Source organism: Glycine soja, chromosome 13 (genome assembly GCF_004193775.1).
Source record: "Glycine soja cultivar W05 chromosome 13, ASM419377v2, whole genome shotgun sequence".
Lineage (NCBI taxonomy): Eukaryota > Viridiplantae > Streptophyta > Magnoliopsida > Fabales > Fabaceae > Glycine > Glycine soja.
Window position 1 is genome coordinate 14,011,971 of NC_041014.1, and position 16,096 is coordinate 14,028,066.

General features: G+C 32.1%; 2 protein-coding genes across 2 annotated transcripts; one reads left to right on the top strand and one right to left on the bottom strand.

Annotated features, from left to right (window-relative positions):
• The first annotated feature begins 3,506 nt into the window (after positions 1 to 3,506).
• LOC114381075 lies at positions 3,507 to 5,896 on the top strand. The gene is made up of 4 exons (XM_028340253.1): positions 3,507 to 3,645; positions 4,377 to 4,570; positions 4,677 to 4,740; positions 5,230 to 5,896. Exons 2-4 carry the CDS (start codon positions 4,410 to 4,412, stop codon positions 5,524 to 5,526), a joined length of 522 nt encoding a protein of 173 aa, XP_028196054.1. The 5' UTR covers positions 3,507 to 3,645; positions 4,377 to 4,409; the 3' UTR covers positions 5,527 to 5,896.
• Positions 5,897 to 11,404: 5,508 nt separating this feature from the next.
• Positions 11,405 to 12,656, bottom strand: LOC114381856 (ribulose bisphosphate carboxylase small chain 1, chloroplastic). Its single transcript, XM_028341080.1, has 3 exons — positions 12,425 to 12,656; positions 12,097 to 12,231; positions 11,405 to 11,818 (listed from the first exon to the last, which is right to left on the bottom strand). Exons 1-3 carry the CDS (start codon positions 12,593 to 12,595, stop codon positions 11,588 to 11,590), a joined length of 537 nt encoding a protein of 178 aa, XP_028196881.1. The 5' UTR covers positions 12,596 to 12,656; the 3' UTR covers positions 11,405 to 11,587.
• Between the last annotated feature and the right edge of the window lie 3,440 nt (positions 12,657 to 16,096).

Here is a 16,096-nt window from a genome sequence, read left to right on the forward strand (position 1 = left end):
TGCTCCATTCACTTTCAACTGCGCCAATTTCATTATCAGGTACAAACCCAAAATTTGTAATAGAGGAATAATTTCTTCGGGCGGTGCTTCTCTATGATTGTATAGTGGTGTGGCTCGTTGGATTTTTAACATCCTATCATTAGCATCATTCTAAATATGTTGGGATATATGATTTTTTTGCATCCACAATAAATCATCCTCTAATGGTCCAGATGCCACGCCATAATGATGAAAAGATGACGAACTAGCCATATTAAAACTCCTGTATAGAAAGAAAAAAAAATAAATAATCACACATATAATAAATAATAAATAAAGTCAAGTACGTACACAAACAATATTCTAAAAAAATACATAGTTTAAATTTTAGAAACGAACACGTAATTTAAATTTTAGAAACAAACACGTAATTTAAGTTTTCTTCACATTGAGAAATTTTTTTCCTTAATTTTCAGAAAAAATTATAATTTTTTTCTCAATTTCAGCAATTTCAAAAAACATATATATATATATATATATATATATATATATATATAATAAAAAATAATTTCTTCACATTGTGAAATTTTTTTACTTAATTTTCAGAAAATATATATATAAATAATTTCTACACATTGAGGAATTTTTTTTCTTAATTTTCAGAAAAAAAATATTTTTTTTGTCAATTTCAGCAATTTCAATAAACATATATATATATATATATATATATATATATATATATATATATATATATATATAATAAAAAATAATTTCTTCACATTGAGGAATTTTTTTCTCAATTTTCAGAAAAAATATATATTTTTTTCCTCAATTTCACCAATTTCAGAATATATATATATATATAAAATATGCCTTTCTTTTTTAAATATGCCTAATAACAATATTACAGTAATATTTATTATGAATCTTAATTAAATTTATATTCTAAAAATTAAACAACTGTAACAAAAATAAACAATTTGTTATATAATTAATAAAAAATAACTAAAATAATAAACAAATTAAACTAACAGCAAAAATATATAAAGATAAAGAAAATAAACTTGTTGTTGTGTTGTGAGTTAATACAATTTTCTTGTACACAAGATGACTACCTGCAAAAAAAACATACAAATAATAAAATATAACAATGTATAAAAAATAAATAAATTTGAAACAATAAAAAAATTAACATACCAACTTTGCTGGGAGAAGGAAAACAAAAATGGAATGCTGGGAGGGGAGGGACAAGCCTCGGGGATAGAGGGGAGCTTAGGGGAGAAGGAGGGAGTGGGGTGGGGACCAGGTGCCCTTAACGGGCTGGAGGGGGTGGGGGAGAGGGACGCACCTGGTCCCTAGGCGCCCGCAACAGGGGCGTCACCAGTCGCGCCCAGTCCCAGGGCGCTAGCAGACGTGCCCGCATCAGGGGCGCTACCTGCTGTCTCCTCGTGCGCCGCGCCGATACCACGTGTCGCCTTGTGCACGGAGGCGCCTGTCTGGGGGGCTCTTTGTAATAAAAAAAGCAGACCCCCCAGGTAAATAATTGCATAACAATCCCTATTTGATAAATAAAATGTAAAAGTGCCCCTATTTAATGTTTTTGCCCACTTGTTAATGTTCTTGAAATATTTGCCCTTCTACAGACAAAGATTTTATTAAAAGTGATAAAATTTATTTTGATAATTTTTATATTTTGAGGGTTAATTTTATAATAAAAATATTTTATTTTAAAAAATGTTGTCGAAAAACACTTACTCACACTCACTATTGGCTCTATGCCCGATAATTATCTTATAAAAATTAAAATTAAAATAATTATATTAAAGAAGAGTATTTTTGGAAATTATATTTTGACAACAATATACTTTTTTTAAAAAATATCAATATTTTATCTTTTACAATCTATTATTTTATATTATTTTTTTAAAAGTTTTTATATTTTTATAAGATTACAATCCCTCTGTAATATCTGCACGGATAGAAAGAAATTGGATCTCTATCTCACACCACAGTGCTCACTAAGTAGAAGATTGTTTCACATTTTCTCCCTTTCACTCTTGCATGTTTGGCTAGTGTTAGGGAAAATGGTTTTCTTTTATTGTGTGTTATATTGTTCAAATACACAGAGATTTTGATAGAATTCCTATTTGTATTTACAATTTTATCATTAATGAAATGAGGTGACACAGTTTCGTTAAAAAAAAAAAAAAAGCATCTCTTGTATGTAGGCAGCATATAATCACATTATACCTACTCATAATCTTATCCTGGACGAGTTTATGTGTGGACCTCTAATTTAGTTTAATTCATTTAATCTAAATAATTACCTTTTTTACGTACATTAGGATTTTTTTTTTTACTGCATTTGCATTAGGATTTTATTCTCAATATAAAAATTCCTATACATTTATATATCTTGAAATTAAAACAAAGAGAAAACCCTTAAACAATCCCTTAAAATTACATGCATCACCACCATATCAGACCTTTAAAATTTAGGACAAATAAATTATTAGTCAATCAGAAATTTTATTGTTATATTATTAATTCTCTAAGAATTTTATTACCAAATTAGTCTTCCAAATTAAATTTGATTTGCCATCAAAATTAATCTCTCGAAGATCTAAAATATAATCACATAAATTTTGATGAAAATTTAAAGCGATTACATAAACATTTTTTGATAGATCAACCTAGATAATTTTTTTTTAAAATAATTAAAATGATAACAAATTAATATTTAAAAAAACTAATTCAACAATTATAAATAAGAATCCTCATCGTTGAATTGAATGAAAATATTTTTAGGAATTTTTAAGTGTTATTTGTCATTCTCACATTTGTGTTTTAGGAGAATTCTCACTTTTGTTGAATAACATATGTTATGTTTTTTTTAAACAATATATTTTATCTTAATCTTATATATATATTAAGAATTTAGCTCTATTTTTAAAAAAATATATTTCATAATTTAAATTTTAAATTTAATTTGATTTAACAAATAATCCAAAAAAATGATTTCTTAATTATTTCAATATGCTCTCTATTCAGCAAAAAAAATCTCAATATACTCTCTTTTCAATCTTTATATATATATACTTCATTTTCTAAACCACTTATCTCTTTGAGCCTACTTTTTTCATCTTTACTATTAAAATAATTTTCAATAACTTTTTTAAAAAATTATAATTAAAATATATCTCGTATCACAATATAAATTATTTGTTATAATTCAAAATATAATCATATATCAAACAAATATTTATACATTATAAATTTTACGTATATATTTTCTCCACATGTTTTACCAGTTAAAATACTAATTAAATTTTAAAAAAGGTAATGTAATAACGCCCACAATTTCAAAAAAAAAAATGAACTAAGATTTTTGTCTGGAAGAAACGTTACTAGTAGTATTTTAAGGGAAACGTGACAAGTTATTAGTACAGTCATTAAAGAAGCATGCATAGCAATTAGCATAGGTAAAACGTGGGAATGAATAGGATGAGACGAGATGATAGCAATGAACGACGTCGTGTGAACCCCCCAAACAAACCGTACCACACGTATCTTCCATTATTATAAATCGAATCCAGCTCCCATTTTTCTCCTCCTCTCCTTTCTCCTAGCTCCACCTCCCTTCATTTCTCTCTCTCTCTCTCTCAGGTTTTTTTTCTCTCTCTCTCTAACATGTTATTTTGTTCTAGATCGAACCATGTTTTAAATATCATAGTTTCTTCAAAATTTTGGCAAAGTTGTGTCTTTTGGTTTGGAGTCTCAAACATAACATGTTTCCTAGGACAGATCTTTCCACACGTTACTATGTTGTTGTCTTTTTTTTTTTTTTTTTAAATGTTGGGAAAACGTGTGTTTTTTTTGGTGGGGATTGGAGATTTATTTCGAAGGCCTCTTTTTGGGTCCTAGGTTTTGGGTGCTTTTTGAAAATGGAGGCATTGGGTTTTTGTGGGTTAAGTTGACCTAAATGTTGGTTTTTTGAGGTGTGCCATCATGGGTCTCTTTGACCTGGAAAATGAAGTTTGAAATTTTTTCATGCTTTGAGCTCAGATTTGATGGTTATTTGTGAAAATTCGTTGAACCCTTATCTGCTGGTTTTGAAAAATTGTACAAGAGTGAAATGGGTTGCGGAATTATAATTTTCCAATGTTTTGTGTTTAGGCTGAATGAATCTGTTTGCGTATTGGAGTAGTAGTGTTACAATTTTTTAGATCATGCTCTTAATTTCTTTGTTAATAAGAAACTTTTACATGTGTGTGTGTGTGTGACATTATATCAGAATAATTTTGTTGTATAGATTAGGGATGGTGTTACAATTCTTAAGGTCATGCTCTCAATTTGGACATGTTCTGAGTATAACTTTATTTTATTTTGTTGTATAGGCGTTCTACTGTGGAAAAAAGGTGATTTTGAAGATGAACTGTTATGGTCTTCAGCAGAACGCCTTTGCAGCCTGTGAAGAGATGAGAGGCTCTGTGAATTTCGTTGATCAGAAGGAGCCTGTCATTTGCCCTAAGCCGCGCCGAGTTGGGGTTGCATCTAACATGCCTACGAGGCATTTCAGATGGCATTTCAAGTAATTTATTGGAATCCATTGCATCCCTTTTGAGTTTTGTTGACATTAATTTGTTTTTGAAGCCTCTCAATGTCTGATCTGTTGTGTGTTTCAATATTTCTTGTAGTCCACAGGCTGAGGGTTCTGACACAAAAGCTGGGGCAGAACTATTAGAGATAATGTTTAAGAAGGTAAGCCATGACTTTATGACAAATTTCTCTAGTGTGTATTTAAGCCTAGGAAGTTATATGTCAATTAGGATAGTCTTGGCACCCTGGTAATGTATAAATTTTTAGTGTGATGCATGCTTTGCTTCTTTTGTTAGACATTTGATTTATTTGAATCAAGGTTTTAAAAAATGGTTTGTTACCATGATTTTAGCCTTTACGTCAAGGTTTTTGGACTTTTTGCAACTGCAATTGTGGCTACATTGGCTGCATTTGCCTGCAATGTTCAAAATCGTGCTGAAACCCTGACTAGAATTTAAAACCTTGATTTGAAACTTTGGAATGGTTTTAATTTGAAACTTTGTAGAGGCATATAGTTTTACATGAGAATATGGTTATTATTGAGGGGTATTTTTGATAAATTTCATAGATCATAGATTGAGATTTTGGTGTAATGAATGTTCTCTCTCGTATATAACTTTGACTTATGAAATGGTATGCTTATATAAACAGGAGAGTCATGGGCAGGAATATGCAAATCAGGTAGCTTCATCTCCTCCATTTTTTTGCGGGTCTCCTCCAGTCCGGGCTGCAAATCCCTTGGTCCAGGATGCTCATTTTGGTGATGAAAAACATTGTCCGTCATTATTAATTTCATCGCCGTCGGGTTTACTATCTCCATCTTCGGCGTCACGCAAAGGAGGGTGTGTTAGGATGACTTTCGGACTTAAACCTGCTGCAGTTAGAGTAGAGGGATTTGATTGCCTCAACAAGGATTGCCAGAATTCTAGAATCCCTGTTGTTGCTTAAACTCCATTCAGAGAATTGTACATAGAGGAAGCTGAGTGTGACTGCTTATAAAAATGACTTGACTCAACTAGGATGAATATCTTTGAGTAGGTTGAGGGAAATGCTGAGGAAGCAAACCTTGTGTTCTTGAGAAGGTTTGATGTGTAAAGAGACCATGTTATTTTTGTAATACAAGGTTGGATCTGAGTGTTTTCTAATTTTTTTTTAGGTCATCACCACTAGAATGTCCTGTATAGAGAGTTGGTGATTTTGGTTATCAATCTTGTGAATATGTTTAGCTAAATTTAAACGCATATTTATTGTATTTAATGAAATTAAACTGGTATTTATATTTTATAATGAGAAATGCCATTTCTAACCCTTGTTTAAAGCTTGGTGTGGAATATTGTGATTATAGGAAAAGTAACAGTGCTTTGTTTCAAGACCATTGACAATCAATTATTTTTTAGATTAGTATGTATGGTTTAGTTTAATTTAGGTTAGAGAATTGACCTTTTTTTAAAGTTCTTTTATGAAGATGAATCTTGAAAGAAATAAATGATTATTTTTTTAAAAATTTATTGAATCAAATATTGCAATTCTTAGTTGTGGAAAATTTTCTTTTGGAACGAGGAGTGACTTGGGATGATTGTTTTGAAAGGAAGTCATTGTGAGATTGTTGTATCTCTGCTTATTATGATTGTTTTCAAAGGAAGTGTTTCCAAGATTGTTATGTCTCTCTCTTTTTTTTTTTTTACACAATGTTATGTTCGGTATTGTTTGTTTTAGTTTTTTAGCTTCTCTTTTCAAAAGTAATTGCTCTTTTAATCAAAGTATTTTGTGCCAAAAATATTTTTGGCCTGATTTTAAATATTAATTGCTTTGGAAGTACAGAGTTTCCCTAAAGTTTTATGATACCACATTTTTATATATAAGATTAAAAATTAAATTTTAGTTAATATGTTCAAGAAATTTAACTAAATTCTATTGGCTCTTCTAATTAGTTCATATAGAAGCTTCGTTTTTAAACTTTATTAATTAAAAAGTATTGTAATTTTAATCTTTATTTCAAAATATTTTTTTTATTAAAAAAATATTTAATTAAAGAATATTATAAATTATTAATAACCAACATAATTTGTTTCAAACGTTGGAGATTTTGATTTTGATAATTAACTTAATTTGTTTTTGAATGTTAGAGATTTGTTAACTAATAATATTTGTTTTGATCATTGATAATATTTTTCAACTGTGATTTTATCGTATATTTGTTTGCAACAAAAAATTATTTTTATTTTAAAGACTTTTATTTTTAAATTATGTTTAACTTAATTTCTCTGGTTAGGAGAAGACTTGAGCAAATTCTATCTTAATCAAATGTTAGTCGCCAACAATAGATTGCGGTGTTATACTTGTATTGACAAGGGAGTTATGGTTGTTGGTTTAAGGAAGTCATGCGTGATGTGTAAGAATGAATTATTTTGTGTTGTTCAAATCACGAAATATTTTTTATTTATAATGATTGTGGTTTATAAAGTTAGGAAACAAAGTAATGAATAATAATGGAAATAATCTGATACTAAATTATTGTATTTAAAACATATCAAATCATATATTTCACGCACTGCTTCAAGTTGGAACATATATGTCATGCGAATAAAGCTTGCAAATGTGGTATACTAAATAGAAACAAGTAATGGGTCCAAGGGTGCGTAGGATAAGCATGGCACGATGGCAACCAACGAAGACCCATAGTGACGACCGATGTTCACCCTCGAATAAAGCACACTTTGAGGTGGAAGGAGGTGATTCCAGTGCGACGCTTGTCGAAGATGCGTCATGCATTGTGTGCGTGAACTTCATGCACTGAAAAGGGTCCCGTGTGGGGTTGCGTGCGATGGTGTCTTGAGTTGGTTGCACACATAAATGTTGTGGCAGTGGTTGTTGGGAGGTGGAGACTCCGAGTGCTTGGTCACGCTGAAGATAGGAAGGCGCGACGACTGCTAATGGAGGCTTCTGGTAGCTTGTGGTATTGTTCATGCAAGAACGAAGGGACACTACACTGATAAAGAAACCAAAACTGGTTGGCGCACATAAGAAAGGAGAAAGGATTATCAAAAGAAGGGTGGCGAGCGCAAAGGTACACCAGACACAATAGGTCCCCAATGGAGAATGACTTTTGTTATTCCTCTATCAAGAATAACATGCTCTAATACCATGTAAAACAATAGAAACAAAAGGAAGTTGAGTGAAAACTTGTCAAAGTACACAATGAGTTGCTTGTTTAAATAGACGTGCGATAATAATTACACATAATTAGAGGAGATTAAATTTCCCCTAAATTAGATCCTAACAAATCAATTTATAATAAATTATATATTTATTCCTAATTCTCAACACTCTCCCTCAAGCTAAAGCTTACTAAAGAGAAATGAAAGGCGGTTTCGACTATGTAGTTGTGCCAAATAAATGATGGTCGACGGTAGCCAACGAAGGCCTGCAATGACAATGGAGACCAGTGTGACCCTCATCGGAAATGTGTCACATATTGTCTACGTGAACTCCATGCGCCGAAAAAGGTCCTTGCATGGGGTCGTGTGTGGCAATGTTTTGAGTTGGTTGCGCACGTGGACGACATGATGATCTTTGGCAATGGGTGACAATGGTCAAAGTTGAGCTCTGACGAAAAGGCATCGGGAAGTTTGCCAAACAAGGGTAAAGTAGTCGTGTAGTTCTATTCACGGCAAAAAGGGGTTGTGCTAAAAAGGAAAACAAAGGGAACCGTTTGCTGGTAGTTGGGTCACCGACCAATGAGGGATAATTTTCATTATCTAATACCATGTAAGAAATATTTATTGTTGTGGATCAAACCATACGAAATGCTCTTATTTATAACAAATAAGATTTACAAAATAATAAGTAATAATAGAAATAATCTCATAAAATACTATAAGTAAAACATATCAAATTATATATTTAGCCATTTCACAAATGTCATGATTTTCATTTTCTTGTTAGTAATTATTGAATATATAAACTAGATGTCACTCAGCCTTTTTTGTGAATAACTAGTAAAATATTTATTTTTCAAGTTAAATGTGATTACACTATCAGAAAAAATATTAATAATGTTTATAAGTCAATGGATTGAGATATATCAACGGATTCCAAACCAAGAATGGCAGCAAGGAATAAGTCTCTCTTACACAAATTTGTTGTTGACTCATCTAAACTATTTTTGGCAAGTCAACTGCAATTTTTTACTATTGCTGCAACTTTCAGCCATGTTTGTTGTTGTCTTAGTTACATCAATCCTCCAACTTCATCATTCTTCCATATTATTTGCATTATACCCCACGGGAGAGGTAATATGTCTCTCTTTTAGTACTATAATTGATGCATCTTTCAACGCAGTGGTTGTTGCAATTTTTTAAATTTCCTCTCCCCAAAATTTTGTAAAACCTTGAATATTATGAACTTATTTGAAATTTTTTGCAAAATTTATTAAAGAAATTGATTTCATGCTATATGGAGTATGGAATAAGGCTATATATGTCTCTTCAAATTTTAATACACTAATGAAAGAATATTTTTTCCATGTACATTCTATATATATATATATAAAATAAAAAGAGGATAGTCAGAAGGATTCCAATGTACGAAAGGGAACTATTCACTATAAGAATAATTGAGTAAATACTTAAAGCATGCTAAATTTTTTTTATAGAATACTAATTAATTCTAAAGACTTAGGGTCCGGGTCAGGATGACTGTGACTTTTTTTTATTTTTTAGTTTCAACTGTAAATTTTTAAAACAAATTGTGTTTGACAAAAAGTAAAACTAAAATAGTTAATTCAATTTCAAAATATTTTTACCTTCATTTTTAAAATCAAGAAAAATATTATTTTTAATTTTAAAAAAGTACAGGCACTTTACATTTGATAATAACACTTCTCGCCACCATCGCTAGCACCAACTCTTCTGTCACAACCACCACCACCACCGACACTGCACCTTCCCTACAATCATCACCAACATCGTCGCCGTAACCACCATTAGCACGATCACCACCTCTGCCGATACTACTGTTGTTGTCATCACCATTGTCACCACCACGAGCACTATTATTGTCTTGACTGCCAACATATTACCATCACCATTACTACCATCACTATTGTCTTCACTTACAACATTGTCACCATCATCACTATTGCTACCATCACTGTTGACACTATTGTTGTCACACTATTGTTATTGCAATCACCATTAACACCGCTACCACGATCACTACTACTACTACTACCAGCACAATCATCACTAGCCACCACTATAAGCTAGCAGTACCATTTGGCACTTATTGTCACCAATAAGTCATTAACATTACTATCACCACCATTGATATTATCATTATTGTTGTTAACGTCATCATCACCATAAAAATACACTCATTTTAATAGGATTGAAAACTTTTAAAATGAGTATTTTAAAACTAAAAATTAGAAAGCAACCAAACTTTAAAGACTAGTTTTAAAAACTTTTGTAACTAAAACTAAAAATTGATTGTTATTTTTAAAAATTTTAAACTTCCAATTAAAAACCACCCATACGGATCCTTAACTATTATATTATGTAATATTATCATATTACTTGTATTTAAAAAAAAAGTATAATACTCATTAAAATGAAGTTGATTGGTAAAATATCAATTGTTTGGTGAATTGTATGACTTTGTCATGACTTGGTTGATTATGTTTAGTGTGATGTCTCTCCTCCTAACAATATTTTTTATTCATAAAATTTGAGATCAAGACCTTCTTTAAAGAATTTGAGTCTGTTATACTTGGATTAATATAATATTGATTAAAAGTTTGCATATTTGATCTACTGAGTGAGAATTTTCGATATAACAGTTGGATTAAGAAAGAATTGATGTTCACAAAAAGATTATTAAACAAAGTATATTTAAAGAAACTTGCTTCTAGGATGAGTATATTCACATCCACAAATAAATATTTGGAAAAAAAATCCTTTGATTTGTGTATTCACCATTGACTTTGAATATGTCATGATGTGGTCATGGGAGTAAAGGAGGTGAAACTTATCTATTTCTTTATCTTATTGTATCCTTGTTATATCGAAAGGGTCCAATCTAAATATTAATGCAACCTACTAACAACGGTGTCGAGATAAGTTACCTATAACTACTCACAACTTAGAACCATGATTTATCTATCAGTTGCTAATCCATAACTATCAAGTTACAAACAATAGAATCATCTTGAGATTAATTGTCAGCTAAGGATCAGATTCAGGCAATTCTAGAAAAAAAAAAGTATTTGGTAGAACCAGAGCATGACCAAATCTGATTGTGTTTTTATGTGTTATCCAAATCATAATTTGAAAATTGCAGTGAGGAGATGAGAAATGGAACAAACAAAACGGTTTAGTTGCAGTTGATGGTTATTGCTTGGAAAGAAAAGTTTCTGAAACCAACAAAAATTTGAATTTGATATCGCTTTCTTTGCACATAAATAACAAAACGGTTTGGTAGCAGTTCCTTAGTAGATTTTGTTGCTATATACCATACAAAATATCTGTGTTTCCAAGAATTATGGGGCTCATGTTTGGTTTTGAAAGTTCAGTAGCAACATGTTTACAAACTATCTCTTGAACTTCATTTCTTGGAAAACCAGAGTATAAAGAACATTCATACATCAGATTTGTGACAAAGTAAGGCCAAGCTCAACTAAACTATGCTGTGTACTTTGAATAACGCAGAAAGAATTCCTTTGTTAACCATCATTTAGTGACACAATTAACTTAAATTTAGAAGAGACTAATTTCAACCCACAAGATGGAAATGCAAGGACAATGGGTTCTTGAAGTTATTTGGAAACAAAGCAACACAACACAATAGCTTATTCATTAGTTCTCATCCATTAATTTCCATTGAAGTCCGAAAACAGAAACCAAAAATACAGGATGATGAAATCTCATAAAGCAAAAACAAATGGGAATGTAGTTTAAGTACAACAAACAAAGTGGGGTGGCTACAGATGCTTTGCAAATTTTTCAATGACTTAGAAGCCTGGGGGCTTGTAGGCGATGAAGCTGATGCACTGCACTTGGCGAACGTTGTCAAATCCAATGATACGGATGAAGCCATTGGGGTATGCAGTCTTAGCCTCTTGAAGCTCCTTCAACACCTGAGAAGCATCAGTGCAGCCAAACATAGGCAGCTTCCACATGGTCCAGTAGCGTCCATCATAGTATCCAGGTGACCTGTTGTGCTCACGGTACACGAAACCGTGCTATATACAAACACAACAAACATATCAACCATCAAAACTCAAAACCAAGTGCTTGTTTTGTAATAATAGGGACAGATTTGATCAATATTGATAACTCTGAGATAGAAAAATCCATTAGATAAACTTAAATTTTGGAAAACAACCACTTCTCTTTTTTTTTTGTTTCCAAAAGTACTTTTAGCACGCCAGCAAGAGAAGCGATTATTTCTTCAAAATAAGTGAAACAAACTAAGACTAAGAAACTATAATTAAACCAAAAGGGGTTGCAAGAAATTGACCTCCAACTCGAATTCCAAGCAAGGAATCCATCCTTTCCTTAGAAGGTATTCGACTTCCTTTGCCAATTGGGCATCATCGAGGTCTGGCAAGTAGGAAAGAGTCTCGAACTTCTTCTTGCCAATTGGTGGCCACACCTAGTAATTTGCATGAAAAGTTAGTTAACAAACATGCACATGTGCACATTTTCCTATGACTAACATGTTAATTTAAGTAACCTATGACTAACATGTTAAATTAAGTAACATTTTGGAGCATATATAAATGTGTAAGATGAATTTTAAACTTTTTGGTGCCTCTTGTGTGTATATATGTGTGGAGTTGTCTTACCTGCATGCATTGTACTCTTCCACCGTTGCTAGCAATGGAGGTAATGTCATTGTTGGTCTTCCTCGTGGGGAAGCCAGCCATGGATTTGAGGCCGGTGAATGGAGCAACCATGCCGGCACCGGCACGGTTGACGGTGGTAACAGCTGGGGAGGAGATCATTGAGGAAGCCATTTCCTTCTTCTTAGTTCTCAACTACTTGTTTTTCTGCTGCCAGATATCCAAGCTTCTGCTCAAACTTGCTATATATAATAGTGTGATTTGTGTAGTACTAATCCAATGGTGTGAAATGGAGAGGATTGGTTGCCGAAAAGTTACAACCGTTAGATTGAATAAGTGATGACATTACAGCATATAGGCCACACGAGTGAGGAAAATTTTGAATGGTAGCCTTATTGTTAGGTACCATGTGGAGGTGACACGTGGAGGCTCCATTATCTTATCTCTTCCTTGGAAGAACGTAAATGTGTGATGGTGGTGGAATTGATATTATTTGTGTAGTTTGCACAGTGCCCTCATTCCATATTAACCTAACATATTTTGTGACCATCCTTTCTCATTCATGGATTAAGTGAAAACTCTTTGTCCCTTTGTTACAGTAAATTTTATATTTTAAAGTTGGTTTTTTATTGGAAAAGAAACAAGAGAACCATATCAACTGAAACTCTTATCCATTTTGTTGGGTAGCTTAAAGCATGCTTCTCTCTTCACAATTACATTGGCCAATCCTTATAATAATATTACTAAAAATGTTCATTAACTTAACGTATTATCTGTTAGACTTGTTTGAGTGTAACAGTAGCAATGTAGATAAGCAAAATGCGTATATGGTATAGAAGGGGTGGTAGATGATGGGGCTTATCATGCTTGGTTGATTAATGACCAAGCATACACTTTTGAAAATATAAGATCCACAAGTAGCTATGGTAATCAGTAAATCGTTGCACTCAACCAAACAATGCACAACAACCTTATCTTAAAAGTGCAATGCATGAGATAACAATTATAAAGCACAAAATGAAAAGTCAAGTATTACGTAAGAAGTTCAGAGAGTGTGACTCTCATAAGAAGCCACTGCCTATAAAAGAAATAGGCAACAAATTTTCAGCATGGAAAGTTCAAGACTGAAGAACTGTTAGTGTTTAAGATGAAATTGGTTAATGGTTGAGAATTGCATCTTTGGAAATTGTAAAATTCACAGTTTGGTATAACAGTTTGTATACAAGATGTGAGTTCTAGTGATTCTAGCAGTGAGGCATGTTTCTCTTTCTTCTGAGCCACAGCTTTGTCTGGTTGTAAGGATATTTCGTATTCATATCCCCACAAAACGAAAAGAAAAATCTACATGATTTTACCACTATTCCAACTCAGTTAATGGTTCAAAATTCAAAAGCCGTGTTTTGAAGGAAAGGAAGGCAACAGAGAATATATATAAAAAAGAACAGTTGGGCTTCTAAGATGAATGATATGCTGAAAATATCAAGAGCAACATTTGTCCAATTTACTAACACACAACATTCCTATGAATCCTTCAATGTTGGTCAGCCAATTTTCTATCTCTTCTAATCATTCTCCCCTTTTTTCAAATCATGTACCCCAAACATTCCCTCCCCTCTTCTGCACCACTTCCACTGAATTCCATATTCAACCAAAACCACTGAAATTTGGTAATGGAACCAGCACTTGAGTTATCCATTCTATGTACTAAAGCAAATAACAAATAGTAAATAGCTTTACACTTCCATTTTACTACAAATTCTATATCACTTTCCTTTAGCTACTATTTCATCCTTAGCTTCTAAAACAATATTTTCTTTTTCAACTTAGTAACATGTGACAAAATGAAGTTTCGAAAGATTAGTGGAGAGCAGAAAGCCTATGTCGGCAAGATAAGTGCTTCATAATAGGTTCCTCTGAAAATGCTGAACATTGAGAGTTCACCGTTTTCCTTGTCCTCCCTTGCTTCCTCACATGAAAAAACTTAAGTAAATCTTCTATTTAGCAATACACAGTTTATTAGTGAAGACATATAAACAATTTAGATCTCCAATTAGGTGTGAAGGACCACCCTTTGAAATTTAAAGATACCAATTATCTGTCTGGTTACATGGGAAAAAAGCTCCTAGATGGACAAAAACACCCACATTCTGTCAAATAGGAAACCTTTTTTTAAGATATATATTAGCAATACTCTTATCCAATCTGCCTGATGAACTGAATCTTATCTAACTGATATCTGACACATTTTGTTACATAGCGTTGGATACAACTCGTACAAGTGGTAGGTGCAATGTGATACATAACATTATATTTACATATTTTATATTTTATTGATTTCTTTATTTCTTAGGATAGATGATATTTATATTGATGGGCCATCTTCATCATCCTATCATCATTGGTCGTCAATCTCTTATAGAATTTACTTAAAAAAACATAATCATAGCCAAATTTAAATAAAATATTATAGTTATGATAACAATTGCTTCACTATTTAAAGAAATATTGTATATAAGAAGTTTGAAAATAAAAGTCTAGATTGAATGCATAACCGGCTTAGACAGCCTTATTATATGCCTATGGGTATTCAATACAAGTATGATACAAATACGGATATGTAACCATAAAGTATTTATACATCAGAGGACGCAACTAATCAGAATTCTTCGCCAACAGCTGCCACCTTGCTTGTAATTTGAAAGTTAACAACCAAAAGATAAAAATGGATGACATTGTCAGAAGAACAACTTTAAGATAGAACCTGGGAATTAACATGCATCCGACAGATTTCACATTAAAATTGCTTCAAACTGTTATGTGCTGCTTTGCATATGACAAGAATAATTAAAAGGATACTGAGAGATCTCGTGTCTGGATGCCACAAAATCTGATCATGTACTTAACTACATGCAAAGATACAGAGAATAAGATGTAATAGTGAGTACAAGTGGGGATGACAAGAACAGAACAAGAGATAAGTATTGGAAAAGGCTGCTAAAGAAAAACACAATAGTTACTGAATAATAAGATGAAACTTGTTAAGCACAGTGATTAGACAAATTTGTAGCACCAACACTTTCTCGACATCTGTACAACACGTGTCCTACACTACTCACTAGGTCTCTGACTAAAATTTTGTTAGATCAAACAGTTTAACCGACACCTCCACATGACTTGAACACTTAAGCTATATATGGCTGCTTGACTAAAACAGATTCAATTTTTTTTTAACATTCAAAACAGTCAACTTAAAATATATTATATTGAAAATTAATCTATGATATTTTGTTCATGAAGCAAATAATGTTAAAGGTAAAAAGAGAAAATATACAAATCCTGATTACCAATTTAGATCTTGTGTACCAACTAACAAACCTACATGGGTGGCCTGGAAAAACAGACACTTGCATAAAGTTTTGGTAAAATTTTCCTGCACAGTTACCTAACACAACTAATAAATTTTCTAATTTACAACAACTAACTGTTCACGAACTTATTTCCTCTCCTCAGCTTGTATCTCCTTGAATGGACTGGGATATGGGTTTGGAGGAAGTCTCTTTCCTTAAAGACGTGCAATTTCCTTGAAACGAGCATATACTTTCTTCTTTGCCCTCTTCTCTATCATATACTCCATCTAGGGAGCAAAATAGTCCGTGATATTAGACGACAGGAGGG

Excerpts from the sequence above, each read along its gene's own strand:
- LOC114381075 (XM_028340253.1), top strand. The coding sequence starts at position 4,410 with ATGAACTGTTATGGTCTTCAGCAGAACGCCTTTGCAGCCTGTGAAGAG. Across the intron at positions 4,571-4,676 it reads CATTTCAGATGGCATTTCAA|TCCACAGGCTGAGGGTTCTG; the intron begins GTAATTTATTGG and ends TATTTCTTGTAG. Across the intron at positions 4,741-5,229 it reads TAGAGATAATGTTTAAGAAG|GAGAGTCATGGGCAGGAATA; the intron begins GTAAGCCATGAC and ends TTATATAAACAG.
- LOC114381856 (XM_028341080.1), bottom strand. The coding sequence starts at position 12,595 with ATGGCTTCCTCAATGATCTCCTCCCCAGCTGTTACCACCGTCAACCGT. Across the intron at positions 12,232-12,424 it reads GAAGAGTACAATGCATGCAG|GTGTGGCCACCAATTGGCAA; the intron begins GTAAGACAACTC and ends GCAAATTACTAG. Across the intron at positions 11,819-12,096 it reads GCTTGGAATTCGAGTTGGAG|CACGGTTTCGTGTACCGTGA; the intron begins GTCAATTTCTTG and ends GTTTGTATATAG.